Below are 18,176 nucleotides of genomic sequence, written 5' to 3' on the forward strand. Positions count from 1 at the left end.
GGGTGGGGGGGGCTGCTTGTCAGAAGATTGGGGCAGACTTGATTGGCTGAATGGCCTCTTCCTGCACTGTGGGAAGTCTGTGCCTTAGCCTTCAACCTCTTACTCAAGTTTATGCTCCTGATTATTGACCCCTCCACTAATGGGAGAAGTGCTTTCTTATTTACCTTGTGTGTACCCCTCATAATCTTATACATCTCTACCCGGTCCCTTCTCAACCTTCACTGCTGTAAGGGAAACAAATCTATTCAATCTTTCCTCAGGTCCTCATGCACATCAATGTCTTGATAAACTTCCTCTGTGTCTTCACTAGTGCAACCACATCCTTCAAATAATGTGGTGACTATTTCAGCCATGAAGAGAAGCTGGATAGGCTCGTGTTATTTTCTTTAGAGCTGAGAATGCTGAGAGGCGGCTGGGATTGAGATGTATAAGATTATGAGAGGCACGGACAAGGTGAATAGGAAGCAGCTATTTCTCTTAGCTGAAGAGCCAATAACAAGAGGGTATAACTTTAAGGTGAAGGACAAGAGGTATGGGAAGAGAAAAGTTCTTCTGGATGGAGTTTAATGATTTTGCTCCCTCACTACCTTGGACACTGAAATTATTCCAAATAATATTTAGGTAGTTAAAATCCACAGCTATTATTGTCTTATTATTCTTACATTTCTGCAAAATTTGAGTCCAGATTTGATCCTCTATCACTGCTTGACTGTTCGGGGCCTGTGGTATACTTGCTCAACTTGAGCACTGTGTTATAGTGCTGAGTGCCACACTTTAGCAAGGATGTCTTTGAGAGTGCACAGTAAAGGTTTATGAGAATGATTCCAGGCATGAGAGACTTCGGTTATGAGGATAGACTAGAGAGATTGGGACTGTTTACCTTGAAGAGGAGAAACATAAGAGGAGGCTTGACTGATATTTTTGAAATCATGAGGGCTCCAGACAGACTGGATAGGGAGAAACTGTGCCCACAAGTAAACAGATCAACAACCAGAGGACATATTTTTGAAGTGTTTTACAAGAGTTGCAAACAAGAGGTAAGAGAAAATCATTTCCCCAGAGACTAGTTATGGTCTGGAATGCATTGCCTGGAAATGAGGTGGAGGCATGTTCAATTGATATATTCAAGCAGATATTAAATTATTATTTAAATAAAAACAACGTGCACAGTTATGTTAAAAAGGTAAGAGACTGACACAAAATCAAAATGCTCTGGGAACTGGTGCAGACATGAAGGGTTCAAAGATCACCTTCTGCAAGGTGAACAATGTCAGATCCTAATCTTTGTGTAAACTATTGCATCGCAGCTATAGCAGGTGATTTTCCTGTTTTCCACCTCCAACATCTTTAGTCGCATCATCTTTTTTATTTAACATATTTTCACTTGTACCATCATCTACATAGTTTTTAACATCTATTTCTCCTCCCTTACAAGTTATTTGACTTTCCCTATTGTTCCTGCCTCCCCTATCCCATCCTCTCTACTTGTATAAAATCTGCACATTTAACTCAGATGCCAAGTAATGTTGGCTGGGCTATTACAGGATGTCAGGAAATATGGAGAGGGTAGGAGGACGGGGTGGGGTGCGTCCCGTCTAGCAGGCTGGGGAGACTTGCAGCTATGATTTGGAAGTCTCCTGATCAGGGACTTGTGCATGGAGGGACACCCCCAGCAGCAATGGCCACCCTTGTTGACCATGTGCCCCTGCTCTCACAGACCCTTTCCCTTCCTCGCACTTCCTCTGCTGGTCTTGGTGGCTTTGACCCCACTTCCCTTAGTTCCTGAGCAGCATCCATGATGGAACATTCCCAGTGGTTGCCCCAGCACCGACAGTTTACCAGCCCTGCAATTGGCCAGCAGGACTTGGAGGCCTAATCTCCTCCCTTAAAGGGATGAGTTGCTCAGGTTGCCAGACAGTAATTACCTGGTCAGGGTAAAATCTGATTGGGGATCCCAACAATAGCCAAGGTGACATCGCCCCCAACAATCAGGCATGTGGACTGGACCACCAATACCTCATTAGTCATTACTCGGTTCACAGATGCTACCTGACTTGCTGAATATTTTTCACATTTTGATTTTGGTTTAGCTATTTGCACCAGAATATTATAGCTCCAACTGAAAGCTATTGGAGCTGATGTACATCTGAAGATTCCTGGAACCATTATATTATATCATAATTTCAATTAAGGATAATTTAATTACAAATACCTCGTGATATTTCATAATGCTTTTGGCTGGCATGCAGTTGCAGGACCGCCAGTGTTCAGTACCGCAGGCACAGTTACCCCCACAACGTTGAACAAGGAGGCAGCGAGGGAAGAAGACTGCATTCGTCTGCTTTAGCTCTTCTCGAAGGTTAACAGAGTAGTTTCGTGGAGTACAGCTGTAGCGTTTAACATCATTATTCATTCTGTTCAGGTCAGCTATAAAAGAAGATTTAAAGAAAATAAGTTCTTCTTTGCTATTAGACATGTCATCAGTGCTTGCTTTCTGGGTTCAGAAAGTGTTCATTGATAACATTTGCAAGCTTTTCAGACTTGTAAAACCAAATAATTTTTCCTGGCAAGCACATCACAATTTAATTCTATTATTTCAGCTATTATGTTAAACTGTTTATTATGCTATTACATTTCTTTTGTATCAAACTGTACAATGATCATTTAAACTTATGGATCATATATAATACACTATATTCAAAAACTATTATCCAACCCCAAGATCATTCTATTAGTTCTGCTCTAGGTATTTATTCTACTCATGATTAAAACCTGCTTTGTACCTGGTACAAAAATACTGCAAGCACATATTAATGTATTCCCCTTATACCAATCATAATATGTACAGTATAAATTTAAAACAAGGTGTGGTATTTTTATAAAGTGTATCCTTTTGGGCTGTAGGCCCTGCTTAAAGCACTTTGTAAATCTTAAATGGGTTTCAGCAAATAACAATGATTTCAGCTACTAATTATGCAGGCATTTACAAATAAAAATAGTTACTGTTATTATCTTACCACTGCTGTGAAATCTAGTTTCACTCTTATTGTGTTTGGCAGTAATTCAGTGTAACATGCAAGAAAATAAGAAAGTATAAAATCTGTAAAGGCTAATCATACAATAGTATAGGAAGACAAACCATGAAAGAATTTGGATCACTCTGAAATATCTCCAATTATTTTATGCAAATAAAATGATGGTGCTGTGAATAGGCATCAATCTAGCTAAGCAATAGTCAAAACTTATCAGGCTACCAGGCTGAAAATAATAAACTTATGTTTTGTTCTTTCATGGGACGTGACTGTCATTGACAAGGTGCTACCCATCATAAATTGCCATTGACAAGGAGGTGGTGAATTGTCTTCTTAAAATGCTGCAGTCCATCTGATACGGGAGCACTTTTAGTGCTGTTAGGAAGGGAGTTATAGAATTTTGACTTAGCAACTATGAAGGAACAGTGATACAATTCCAAGTCAGGATGATTTGGGTCTTGGGCGGGAACCTGAAGGTGGTGGTGTTCCCACATATCTACTGGCATTGTTCTTCTGGGTGGTGCAGGGCATAAGTTTGGAAGGTGCATTTGAAGGCTTAGTGAATTGCTGCAATGCATTTGTAGTGTGTTGTTGCATGTCAATACTGGATGTTCTGGGTGCCACGCAAGCAGGCTGCTTTCATCTGGATGGTATTGAGTTTCTTGAATGTTGCACCCATGTAGGCAAGTGCAGAGTACTCCATTACACTCCTGACTTTGTGAATGGTGGACAGACCTCCGGGAGCAAAGAGGTGAGTTACCTTAGAATTCCTAGACCTATTCTTGTAGCCACAATATTTATATGGCTGGACCAGTTCAATCCCTGGTCATAATCCCTTGGGTTGACAGGATTTTAGTAATAATAATGCCACTGAATATTAAAGGGAAAGGTTAGATTCTCTCTTGTTGGAGATAACTATTGCTGGCATTTATATAACACCACATACCGCTTGACATCTTGCCCATGTCTTGCTGCATGTGGACCTGAACTGCTTCAGTGTCTGAGGCATTGAAAATCATTCTGATCCTTATGCAAATGATTATTGCACACATATTTGTAACAATATAGTGGAAGTAAGATATTTGATGAAGCAGCAGAAAATATCTGGGTCTCAGGTACTACCCTGCTTGCAGCAATGTCCTGGGACTAAAATGATGGGTCTTCAATAACCATAAGCATCTTTGTTAGTCTTGAGAAGGATTCTAACCTGTGGAGAGTTTTCCCTTGATTTCAACTACTAGAGTTCCATGATGCAATGTTTAGTCAAGTTCTGCAATAATGTCAATGGCAGCCACTCTCACCTCATCTTGAGTGTTCAACTCTTTTATCAACGTTTGGACCAAAGCTGTAACGAGGTAAGAGTCAAGGCAAAACTCAAACTGAGCAGCTTATTGTTGGGTAAGAGCTGCCTGATATCACTGATGACCACACCTTCCATCATTTTAGGGGTGAATTGGGAGTTGATCGATGAGAGGGTAATTGTTGTGGTCAGATTTGTCTTGCTTTTTGCACAGGGTGTATATGGGCAACTTTCCACAATGTTGGGTAAATGTCAATGCAATGGACCAGCTGGTCGAGGAGTGTGCACAATTCTGGAGCAAAAGTCTTTCGCACTAGATTAAGATGCTGGCAGGCCTCAGTGCCAATGCAACTTCCAGAATTTTTACAATTACTTCACATTACATGGAGTGAACTAAACTGCATGATGACTGGCAACTGTGATATTGGAGATCTCAAGATGAAAGGGAACAAATTAAGACATGTATATTACCACAAATCAAAACAGCTCAAATAACCATTACATATGCAAACTACATATCAACTTAAAACCTTCAAATAGTATTTTATTAGTTCGTAATATGTTCAGATTAATAGACTTAGGATTCAAGCCAATTCTTCAGAACAAGAACCATTTGAGTCAGAAGCACTGTTTGTTCAATTATTCAAGTTTCTACAGTACTGTGATTTATTACTGATTACAATATGATGTATTTTGTAACATTGATAAAACTAGTTATATACCTAAAGCAATTTTTAGATAAATACAATTGTTTTAAGTTGTGCTTATAATTAATGAGCCAATGAAAGTCAGGCACTTAAGACTTTTGTCTATTTTAGCTATTTTGTCTATTCACAACTCAGATTTAATTGTCATTTGTACTAAATAGAGTACTACAGACTATACAGAATTGTAAATGTGTAACAATAATGAATTTAAACCAGTATTCATGAAATTGTTGTTGGCATTATTGATGAGTCTTTGTTGGATTAATTGCAGTCCAAAGAAGATCTGATTCAAGAGATAGCCATTTAGAAGTAACAGAGACCAATTCTAAGGGTAAAAAGTTAAGTTTGGCACAAGTCATCTTCAGAATCCATTTCTTATGGCATAGAACCAAAAGGGCATGTCACAAGCCAATGCAATGGACAGAACAAACCCCAGACAGTAAAAATCCTTGCTAATGCTATCGAGTGAATAAGCCTCATGTGGCGCAAACAGTGCCTAACTATTAAAAGCAAATACTTTTATTGTAAAACCACTAAGTCACTTTCAGAAAATGTGATGAAGCAGGATACAACCACAGAAAAGCCAAAGACCAAAGAAATGCCCACATGGAGATAGAAAGTTGAACAATTTGAGCGGAGGATGAACACAAAATGCTTTCTGGGCGAGTCAGTGACCCAGATGAAACATTTGGGATTGCTGACATATGTATCAAAATGCATGTCAGAAAATCTAAGTTAGACTCACATGCAAATATTGCAGTATTATCAGATAGTGCACCTTTGTTGACATAATATTGTTTACCCAACATAACCTCAACTATATGGTGCACAGGCACTTTAGTTAGTATTAATAAACATGCTCAAAGCAATTCTCCAACATAGGGGCCATCAAATACCAATGGAAAAAAAATATGCACTTCAGACCAGGAACACTCAGTCCTCAGTAAAAAGGCCTGTAATGTATTGACCTCAATCTTATTCAGTAGGAAGAGGTTAAAGAATAAACCAGGAGTTAAAGGAAAAGCCTGTCACAGAACAGATGGTGGAAGAGTTTACAGTTCTCTGCAAGCTCATGGTGGTACCTAAACATTATGTAATATCCCTGGGGATAAATATTATTATTGTTTCATTTTGGTCAGATAGAAAGGTGTAACCACACTTGGTTGTTGGAAATGGGCTACACAAAGAAGAGACAAGCAATGTCTAAAAATTCAAGAATTGACAAAGAAAAGAAGTCTGCTCAGATAGGGGGTGAGATTAAAGGTCTTCCAGAGAACTTCAAACTGTCAGGAAGAGAGTCTAATACAACTACTTTCTAACCAACAAAATATCTTCTACACAACAAAACTATCTGAGTCTGAGTCTGGAGAAAAAGCATTCAGGGAGAATAGTGAAATGTAATGATATAAATAAATGTATAACAATAATTTCAGAATTAGTTGGAAAAATGATCCATCTTGGTGGAGAGAGTCTGGATGGGTTAATACTCGAGTACAATAAGCACCATCTATTGTGATGATGTCACAAGGACCTGGTGGGAAAGCAGAGAAGGGCCTTGTGGGAGATAGAACTAAGGCTAGATCTTATAGTCTTTGAAGCAATGCATAATCTTCTCTTATAACTGTACATAATTGCAGACATACAATCAACTATGTCTTGTTTACTCTATGACTTTTCTTACCAGACCGCAAGGTGGCTACCCTTACACATATTAGAACAAGTAGGCCCCTAAAGAACCTACACATTTAGAAAATACAGATAGCAGCACACGCAGTACAGTGCTACCTCAAATTCATATTAAAAATGTGAGATCAACATCACAATGAATTTCATTATCACAGAACTATGCTTCTTTCTGTGTTATTACAGCTTGTGCGAGCGCGAAGCACATTTAAGTGTCTGGAATTGTGGTTTTGTACTTGTGAAAAAATACAGAAACACAGATACTATGAATAGCTGTGAGGTAAGAATGTCATGGTGAGTTGGTGAATACCAGGGTGCAGGAGTAAGGGATTTAGTAAATCAGTAGATTATTTCTGTATCAGTTGAAGCACTCTGACCAAAATATTGTTGGCAGCCACAAATGGTTTCCTTTAGCTTGATATGACATGACTGGGATAACCTCATAATACATCTACAAGAAAATAACTAAAAGAAAAAAAAACAAAGGCAACATCAACATATCCAAAATTAGACAAAAAACAAAAATGAGACAGGAAAGGTTGTAGTTATGATGATAAGGTTGAAAAACCATGATCTTTGATCTTTGAATGTTTGGCGCAGCCACTCATCTCCATCTCCTAAACATGTGATCAAACATGTTGATAGAGGAATTGCAACTGGCAACAGCAATGAATTAACGCTGGCATTTAATTTATTTCAGTTATCTTTTTCACTTGTTTGATTTTTTTCAAGGAATAACTGTCAAGCCAAATTTGAGGAGCACATTCATAACTCTACAGTTATGAACTCTACATAATTCTGCATATCAATGTTATGCACCACTTAAGACCATAAGACCATAAGACATAGGAGCGGAAGTAAGGCCATTCAGCCCATCGAGTCCACTCCGCCATTCAATCATGGCTGATGGGCATTTCAACTCCACTTACCCGCATTCTCCCCGTAGCCCTTAATTCCTTGTGACATCAAGAATTTATCAATTTCTGCCTTGAAGACATTTAGCGTCCCAGGCTCCACTGCACTCTGCGGCAATGAATTCCACAGGCCCACCACTCTCTGGCTGAAGAAATGTCTCTGCATTTCTGTTATGAATTTACCCCCTCTAATTCTAAGGCTGTGTCCACGGGTCCTAGTCTCCTCACCTAACGGAAACAATTTCCTGGCATCCACCCTTTCCAAGCCATGTATTATCTTGTAAGTTTCTATTAGATCTCCCCTTAATCTTCTAAACTCCAATGAATACAATCCCAGGATCCTCAGCCGATCCTCGTATGTTAGACCTACCATTCCAGGGAGCATCCATGTGAATCTCCGCTGGACACGCTCCAGTGCCAGTATGCCCTTCCTGATGTGTGTGGACCAAAACTGGACACAGTACTCCAAATGGGGCCTAACCAGAGCTTTATAAAGTCTCAGTAGCACAACAGTGCTTTTATATTCCAAGTATAACTGCAGTTATACTTACTGTACAACTGCAGAGATGAATGTAAAAGCTATACCCAAGAAACTTAGGTCCAACTTCAAAATATTTTGCTCGGCAGTAAAATGTTCAGTTATTGGATGGGTTAGAAAAAACTCAAACCATTTGTTGAATTGTAATGCAAATTACAGCACATTAAAGGGAACAGGAGGAGTAGGCTGCATAAGGAAAACACCACAGCTGGTTGTTGGAACATAACTGTGGGCATTGGAGGTCTTTTGTTTAAAAAAAAGAAATCCAATAACTGGCAATAACTGCTGGCTTGGAGGTGTTCTTATTTATTTGGTTTAATTGAAGTAAAGGCTGTTAAGAACCAGCTGAGCTGAACATGTTACTCAGCTGATCACTCCCACTTCTGAAAAGAAAACTCTCTACAACAGCTGGAGTGAAATCTATTTATTCATTTGACAGTATATTGAAGGATTATTACGATTGTATTTCCTGAGCAGTTTCTGCCTGCAGGATAATCCAGTGCATGATCAGTAATTTGTCCTCACGTATCATAACATTAAGCTCACAGACTCCAGTGCATCCTACATTTTATCAGCTTGCCTTCAAGAATAATACATGGGTCACTGTTTTCTTTTACAGAAAGTCAATCTCTGTAAATGTTTAAATTGTTTTTCCTTGAAGTATCGGTGTCTGTGTGTATATTTTGGTACTATTTAGAGAGATAAACATTTATATGTCAATATTATTGACTATGTTAACCAAACATTGTATCTTACTGAATCAGTTTTATCTTAATATTAAATCCATCATTGCATTTGTTAAAAAACTTGTTATTTAAAACCTGATATTGAGATTGTATTTAATTTGTTATCTTGGAAACTGGAAGAAATATTTCTGATTTGATGCTGTGACCTATAGAGTAATGGGACTAGCGTGACAGTGCACTTCACCGGTCTCGGTCATAACATGTGGAATGACGGGCTGAGTTTCCTTCATGTTGCAATGAAAGAGCTGCGCACTTCTGACAGGAGATTCCAATTAGGGACTCTTCAGAAGTGCAGAACTGTGCCTCTGTTCTGGCAGATCCACTGGTAGCAGAGAACATTTGGGAGAAGGCATATTTCATTCCTTTTATTACAGCAGTCAAATGTCTTATTCTGCAGTTTAATAGGTATGGTGATGGGAAATAGTCAGGTCTGGAGGAGGAGGAAGGGGTGTCAGGAGAAAGGAGGAAGAATTGGAGATGAGGTTGAGGAGTTTCAGTGAGTCCACTAGCAGAGGGTTGTTGGGTCAGGGCCTGTGTGAAATATAGCAGGGAATGTGAGAAGTAAATCGGGGGTCAATTGAAAACTTACTCAGCAATTCACTGAAAATTGTCTAGAATTCTAGAATTTAGAAAATGTCTAAATTTTGCTGAGTAGCAATTTATTTAACAGCAACAAACTCTCTGAGTTCTTCAATTTAAATGGAGACCTTTAGAGAGAGGTACGGTCCAGCAAAATCTGAAATTGTCTGGACAATTCTTTCAGAATCTGCTCTAGTGCAGATTGAGGAATAGTTCAGAATAGGCAGGTAGGCAAGGCACTATTACAATAATCACAGAGCACTTCAACATGCAGGAGGACTGTGAAAAGCAGGTTGGTAGCCAATGCCAAGAAATAGAATCCATGGAATGTCTATGAGATGATTTTTTTTGGAGCAGCTTGTGGTAGAGTCCACTAGGGAACAGGAAATTCTAGAATTGATTATGTGTAATGAGACAGATTTGATTAGGGAATTTATAGATGAAGTAACCCAATGGGACAGTGACCATAATATGATAGAATTAACTCCTCTGCAGTTTGAAAGGCAGAAGCTAGAACCAGATGTCATGGCATTACAATTGAGTAAAGGTAACGACAAAGATGTGAAGGAGAAGCTGGCCAGAATTGATTGGAAGGGGACCCTAGCAGAAAAGATGGCGGAGAAGCAATGGCAAAGGATGGGCACAGCAGAAATTCGTCCCAAGGACGAAGAAACAGACTAAGGGGAGGACTTTGCAAACGTGGCTGATGGGGAAATCTGGGATAGCATAAAAGCAAATGAAAAACAATGTAGTGAAGATTAGTGGGAAGCCAGAAGATTGGGAAGCCTTTAAAAACCAACCAAAAAGCAAATAGTGGTGAAGAAAATGGAACATGAGAGCAAACCAGCAAGTAATATAAAAGATGATTGCTGTAGTTTTTTGATATACAAAACATAAAAGAGAGGCAAAAGAGACTGCTGGAAAATGAGACTGGAGAAGTAGTACTGGGGACCAAGGAAATGGCAGAGAAAGTGAACAGGTACTTTACATCAGTCTTCATGGTGCAAGATACCAGTAGTATACCTGAACAGCAAGAGATTTGGGGGCAAAGGTGAGTGCAGTGGCCATCACTAAGGAGAAAGTACTGGAGAAGCTGAAAGGTCTGAAGGTGGATAAATCACCTGGATTGGATGGACTGCATTACAAGGTTTTGAAGGAGATAGCTGAGAAAATTATGGGTGTATTATTGGTAATCTTTCATACATCACTGCAGTCAGGGAGGGTCCCAGAGAACTGGAAAGTGGCTAATGTAGCATTCTTGTTTAAGAATGGAGAGAGGCAGAAGGCTAGAAATTACATAACACTTAGTCTGATCTCATTATTGCTAAAGATTTTACACTCCATTATTAAGGATGAGGGATTGTGTAGTACTTAGAATTGCAAGGTAAAAGAGAGTTGAGTCATCAAGACTTCACTAAGTAAAGGACATGCCTGACAAATCTGTTAGAATTGTTTGAGGAAGTAACAAGCAAGTTAGACAAAGGAGAGCCAGTGGACGTGATCTATTTGGATTTTCAGAAGGCCTTTGATAAGGCGCTGCACAGGAGGTTGCTAAATAAAGTAAGAGCCCCTCATGTTACGGGCAAGGTACTAGAATGGATAAAGAATTGGCAAACTGGCAGAAGGCAGAGAGTGGGAATAAAGGGTCTTGTTTAAGATGGCAGCCGGTGACTAGTGGTGTTTTGCAGGAATCAATGTTGGAACCACGACTATTCACTGATACATTAATGATCTAGAACTAAGTTTGCAGATGACTCTAAGACAGGTGGAGGTATAGGTGGTGCTGAGGAAGTGGGGAGGTGCAGAGGACATGGACAGGCTTGGAGAATGGGTAAAGAAGTAGTTGATGGAATGCAAATTATGAAGTTATGCTCTTTGGCAGCTTGAATAGAGGCACAGACTATTTTCTAAACAGGGAAAGACTTTGGAAATCTGAACCACAAAGGGGCTTTGGAATCCTGCTTCAGGATTCCCTTAATATTAACATGCAGATTTAGTGACAGTTAGGAAGGCAAATGCAATGTTAACATTAATTTGGACAGGGTGAGAGTACAAGAGCATGGTTGTGCAGCAGAGGCTGTATCAGACCACATTTGGAATATTGTGAGCAGTTTTGGGCCCTGTATCTAAGGAAAGACATGCTGGCATTGGAGGGGGTCCAGACAGGGTTCACAAGAATGATCCTTGGGATGAAGGGTTGGTAACTCTGGGAATGTACTCAATAGAATTTAGAAAGATGAGTAGAGATCTGATTGAAACTTACAGCAAATTAAGAGGCCTGGGTTGAATGGATATGGGGAACATGTTTCCACTAGCAGGAGAGACTAGGATCCGAGACCACAGCCTCATAGTGAAGGGATGACCACTTAGAACTGAGCTGAGGAGGAATTTCTTCAGTCAGTGAATGTGTGGAAGTCACGACCACACAAGGGTGTGGAGGCCAAGTCATTGAATTCAACACAGAGATAGGTACGTTTTTCATTATTAAGGGGATTCAATATTAAGGGCGAAGGAGTAAGATAGGGTTGATAAAACAGGTCAGCCATGATCAAATAGCTGAACAGACTGGATGGGCCAATGGCCTAAATTTGCTTCTAGATATTATAGTCTTATGGATTATCCAGTCATTGGAAAATCTGATAATTTTTATTTTTATATTCAATAATTTCATTGAATATATTGTATCTGGGATTGAAAAATGGGGGAATATTTGCTTTCTTCATAATTAAGTAATAAATGATAGAATCCCTACATTGTGGAGACAGGCCGCTGGCCCTCCAAAGAGTAACACACACAGACCCATTCCCCTACACTTACCCCTTACTAATTCACCTAACCAATACATCCCTGAATACTATGGGCAATTTAGCATGGCCAATTCACCTAGCCTGCCTATCTTTGGATAGCAGGAGGAAACCCATACAGACTGGAGGAGAATGTGCAAACTATTGCCTGAGGCTGGAATTGAACTCTGGTCCCTAGCACTATGAGACAGCAGCACTAACCACTGAGCCACCATGCCACCCAAATCAAACTACAGGAGAACATAGCTTAGAAATGTACAGCTTGAAAATGCTGTATTGTAGCAACATTTTGGAAATAAAAGGTATTTTCATGGTAGAGTTTTCTCTTAATTTAGAATATGCCATGTATTCATTGCAAAATGTCCTATAATTAAAACATGTAACAACAGAGGAAAGAGGAAACTATGGACTGAATCTTCCCAGTCCCTGAACACCAGGCATTGGTGGGTCTGTTGGGAAAATGTTGCCAGACTGAAAAAATGAGATTCTCAATGTTAAGACAAAAAGTCTGATTCTGCAATCAGCTTTTGAACAGCAAGATGAGAATCTTTCTAGTGAGTACTGAGACACTTATTTGCATGCATTTACATGTCATTAGTATCTAACCTTAGTGCATTAAAATGCAGCTCATGAACAGAAACTCTCCTTGAAATGCCCCAAAATTGACATTTAGTGGATTTTTGGTAACATTCAGCTCTTTGGTTAATTTTGAATGAACATTAAAATGTGGATAGATTTTAGTTTGAGCTGCTGACGCAAGCGGGGTTGAAATGGTGATCAAATACAATCATCACTTGCTGGCCACGTATGCTGGCACTCCTTTCATCCTATGTACCACTGGACTGTTTCAGTATTAGACCTTTTAATACAAAACACAGGACGTCAATAGAGGAAGCTAGTGTTTGTGCTGATGAGGATCAATTTGGCAACATTGAAAATTATATGTGTGGGAAACTGAAGGAAATTAGATGCTTCTCTCGGTATCGAAGGATTGCATAAGCTATGTGCGCTGCCATGGGCTCGATCTCAAATGCATAACCCAGGACTTGCCTTAATACTGCTGTTAATAAGCTTGGAAGACAACAAAATTGTTTGTACAATATCTTTACTTACCTGGCTATAAAAGAGTAAGTGGCTCATGATATGGGCCACTTCACTACAGAAAGCCAGCTTGTAGTATTTTACACTATTGCATTTATATTTCACACACCAGCATGGTGATGGCCAATAGGTCTGAATTCAGTGAAGTGACCGAGAACTTGCAAGTCCTGCTTAAATGAGGCTCAGGCCTCAAAACATACATGCTCTTTAGATTTCTCACCCAAGATTTAAAACTAAACCCAAAGAATCACAGCCTTGAAATGCCATCTTCTACTCATTACTTTATGTGACATCAACCTGCTCAGACATAAGTGGCTTAAACAACAGACTAAGAAGGTTAATATAAATTTATTTGCACAATAGGTGCAACATATTCTTGGTGTATGTGTTTAAAACGTTTCTAAATGTTGTACAAACTACTGTCACTCTATATATATAGTTGAATTTTATGAACCTCTGCTGAGAAATGGGCCCTATTTTCACCCAGAATCAGCACTGTGTCCCTTATTCTGAGATTGTGCTCTCTGGTCCCAGACTCTCCACAAGAAGAAGAAACTATTGCATCTTCCCCTAAGTATATTCCATGTTTCAATAAAGTTGCATCTCATTCTTCTGAATTCTAATGAGTACGGGCCCAACTGAAGCGAAGAGGTTCTTCTGCAGCTGTACAGGGCCCTGGTGAGACCACACCTGGAGTACTGTGTGCAGTTCTGGTCTCCAAATTTGAGGAAAGACATTCTGGCTATTGAGGGAGTGTAGTGTAGGTTCACAAGGTCAATTCCTGGAATGGCGGGACTACCTTACTCTGAAAGACTGGAGCGACTGGGCTTGTATACACTTGAGTTTAGAAGACTGAGAGCGGATCTGATTGAGACATATAAAATTATTAAAGGATTGGACACTCTGGAGGCAGGAAACATGTTTCAGCTGATGGGTGAGTGCTGAACCAGAGGACACAGCTTAAAGATACGGGGTAGACCATTTAGGACAGAGATGAGGAGAAACTTCTTCACCCAGAGAGTGGTGGCTGTGTGGAATGCTCTGCCCCAGAGGGCAGTGGAGGCCCAGTCTCTGGATTCATTTAAGAAAGAGTTGGATAGAGCTCTCAAGGACAGTGGAATCAAGGGTTATGGAGTTAAGGCAGGAAAAGGATACTGATTAAGGATGATCAGCCATGATCATATTGAATGGTGGTGCAGGCTCGAAGGGCAGAATGGCCTATTCCTGCACCTATTGTCTATTGTCTATTGACTCCTCATAAGACAGTCCTTCCATACTAAGGATCAGTCTAGTGAACCTTCTCTGGACTGCATCCAATGCTGATGTGTCTTTCCTTAGAAGAGGGGCACAGAACTATTCACAGTATTCTAGCTGTCTGACTAGTGCTTTTATTCCTGATGAAGGGCTTTTGCCCGAAACGTCGATTTCGAAGCTTTTCGGATGCTGCCTGAATTGCTGTGCTCTTCCAGCACCACTAATCCAGAATCTGGTTTCCAGCATCTGCAGTCATTGTTTTTACCTAGTGCCTTATATAGTTTTATCAAAACCTCCCTTCCCTTACAATCCATTCCCTTTCAAGTAAATGCTAACATTTTATTTACTTCTCCAATGAACCTGCTAATTTGGAATTCATGAATTTGCAATTCATGGACAAGGACTTCCAAATCACTCTCTTTTTTAAATTTATGTTTAAATTAATATTCAACTCCTTTATTCTTCCCACCAAAGTGCATACCCACACATTTTACATTAACTTCCATCTGCCAAGTTTTTGCCCGTTCCTGTCTTCCTCTGCAGATACTTTGCGTCATCCTCATCAATTGCCTTGCTCACATCGTTTCACACAAGTGTAATATTTCCATTTCTCTCAATGCCTAAGACTGGCTAATCTATTTGATGTAATCCATTTAGCACTATTTAGTGTCACATCACATGCACAGCAAGAAATGAACTGACACTGTTCAAAAATGACTGTGCAGAGGACTGTCACAGAGGTTGGTTCTGGGTTTGTCTCCACGTTCCCATAACCTCAATCATTCTAACTATTGGATCATTTGTTGAGCTGAAGTATATACTCACTACAGAATGAAATAAAAAAGTCCTCGTAATAATTTATATTTTGGCCAATACTAATCTTCACAAAGAACGATAACATTTTACAAACAAATTTCAATTTCCAATGACTAACTGAAAGGAACACTTGGCAAGATTATGGAGTTTACAACTTTCACTGCATAAATAACAAACCAAAAGCAACATAAACAAACCACTATTCAGACTACAGAACAGAACAATCCCCTTTTACTTTTAGCACAATTGGAAACCCCATTCCATACTTAAACAATCTACCGTTCATTAAGGCGACAATCAATTCTCAGAGTCATAGAGATGTACAACATGGAAACAGACCCTTCAGTCCAACCCGTCCATGCTGATCAGTATCCCAACCTAATCTAGACCCACCTGCCAACAACCGACCCATATCCCTCCAAACCCTTCCTATTCATATACCCATCCAAATGCCTCTTAAATGTTTCAATTGTATGAGCCTCTACCACTTCCTCTGACAGCTCATTCAATACATGTACCACCCTCTGCGTGAAAATGTTGCCTGTTAGGTCTCTTTCATATCTTTCCCCTCTCACCCTAAACTATGCCCTCTAGTTCTGGACTCCCCCACCCCAGGGAAAAAAAACTTTGTCTATTTAACCTATCTTCTGCAATCTGTGCAAAGTAATTCTCAAATTCCAAGCATTTACTTCCTTAAGTTTTCTTTTGCAGCTAAGCAACTTTTAACTCTCGAGCTATTGTTTTTTGCTATAGGATTTTCCTGAAGATCCTCCCAGTTGCTCTGATTAGGTGAATCTTCTAGCCTAATTTTAAATCCTCACAAATCTGATCCTTTCAATCCAAATGTGAGCTCCAAACTGCAAGGTGAACCTTGGAAACTTGTTGTTGCCAGTTGCTCCACTTGTCTTAGTTCCGATCAGACTGCCCTGTCTGTGTAATTCTGGCATACTGTTTAGTAGAAACACATAATCCTATCCTACAATGGCTTCCATTCTTCTTAAGCCCAGCTCCATGGCAAAATGAATCCTATGGGCTTTGCAACCAGGTTGCTATGTTGATTAGATTTCCTTTCGACTCCCACTTAATTACATAGTGATATTAAATAGACAGCTAAAATACAAAACCTGACATTTTTACCACTTTCCTGAGACTTGAGATGAACAGTTTTTACTATCAGCACAAATGCTTTGGCTATTGCTTACAAATCTAAATACCATGCAGCTTCTTGTGAGTGGAATAATCTAGGCTCCTTTAACAAGGAAGCCACACATGTTTACTATCAACAGAATTCTGAGCATGTCACCATTTTATCCTACATTGAAACACAATTCCAAAGATACAAAATATTGTGTTTATAATGATATATATTCACTAAATCAAACATCCTTCCTGCCTCAGTGAAACCACCTTGAAAATAATTGAGAAGTGTAGGAAAATGTGACTTATAATTAGAACTAGATGTAAACCAATGACATTGAAATGTAAATTGACAAGATTATCTAAGGGTTTCATCAATTGAATATTCTGTAACAGGGACCCAAGGAATATTTAAAACAAGCTCATCATATTTGTGATGTAAAAGAAACTTTCTTCTCCTGAAAACATTGACTCCCGTTGACATACAGTTCCATGTGCACTCTCCTCTGGCATCTTAACGGGCCATTATTCATACTGTGTTTTGAGCGAGCCCACTTCTATTAATTGAATAATAAAGTTAAATTGTGAAATTTACTTCTCACCCCCCCTTGATTCACAAGAGGCATTGAAATTCCTGAGAACATGGAATATGTGACGAAAGGTTAGCCATTACCAGTAGGGTTCACCTGGATGTTTTGATTTTCTTCTTTTTCGATCCATTGCAAATGATATCAACTGCCAGAAAATAAAGTCAGGTTCCTTCACGTGAAAGAGTGTGATATGTGGTTTGCTAGTCCACAGCTCCCCCTTGTTTTCCTTTATTTCTCCCAAACTTTGCTCAAGAAAGAGAGAACACCAGGACCCCTGCATCAATTCTCTCAGTAATATACTGATTATTGCTCATTCACTCTCAAGAGCCAATTCAGAAACATCCATGATATAGTTGAGAGATAGGAATACACATGAACCAGAACACAAGTAAACAGATGTAGCTGGATGATGGAGCATGAGAAGACACATTTTTCAAATAAAGGCTATTTGTTCATAGGAAATGGATATCACAGGCTAGAACATCATTATTATCCATCATGAATTTTCTTGGAAAGAGAGGTGGTAAGCTGCCTCCTTGAACCACTGTAGTCTTTTCGGAGTAGGTAGACCCATCGTGCTGTTGGATGGAGATCCAGGATTCTGACTGAGTGACACAGGAAGAATGGCGATTTAGTTCCAAGTCAGAGTGGTGAGTGGCTTGAATGGGAAATTGCAGTAGTGTTGCCAAGCACTTGCTACCCTTCGTCCTTCCAGATTTGGAATGTGTAGTTAAGTGAGCCTTCGTGAGTTACTGGAGGACCTGAGTGAGACGGTTGCCTCTGTACATTGATGGTGGAGAGCTTGAATGTCAAGAGTGGTGGGTGAGGTGCAATTACATGGATTGCTTTCTTCTGAATGATGTTGAGATGCCTTTGTGCTGCTGGAGCGACGACCATCTAGGCAAATGGAGATAATTCCATCACACTTTTGACATGTGCTTTGTAGATGCTGGATAGGCTTTTGGACTCAGGAGT

The 18,176-nt window shown here is 39.6% G+C and overlaps 1 protein-coding gene across 2 annotated transcripts in view; it reads right to left on the reverse strand.

The window, feature by feature from the left end:
- Positions 1-18,176, reverse strand: part of pdgfd (platelet derived growth factor d) — a 180,717-nt gene that overhangs the window by 17,370 nt on the left and 145,171 nt on the right. For both annotated transcript variants that reach the window (XM_043691812.2, XM_043691811.2), the window contains exon 6: positions 2,213-2,427. In XM_043691812.2, the coding sequence (XP_043547747.1) occupies positions 2,213-2,427 (215 nt within the window). The remainder of the gene's footprint in view (positions 1-2,212; positions 2,428-18,176) is intronic.

Source organism: Chiloscyllium plagiosum, unplaced genomic scaffold, assembly GCF_037043375.1.
Source record: "Chiloscyllium plagiosum isolate Xiang-an unplaced genomic scaffold, Cpla_swu_hap1 HiC_scaffold_6, whole genome shotgun sequence".
Lineage (NCBI taxonomy): Eukaryota > Metazoa > Chordata > Chondrichthyes > Orectolobiformes > Hemiscylliidae > Chiloscyllium > Chiloscyllium plagiosum.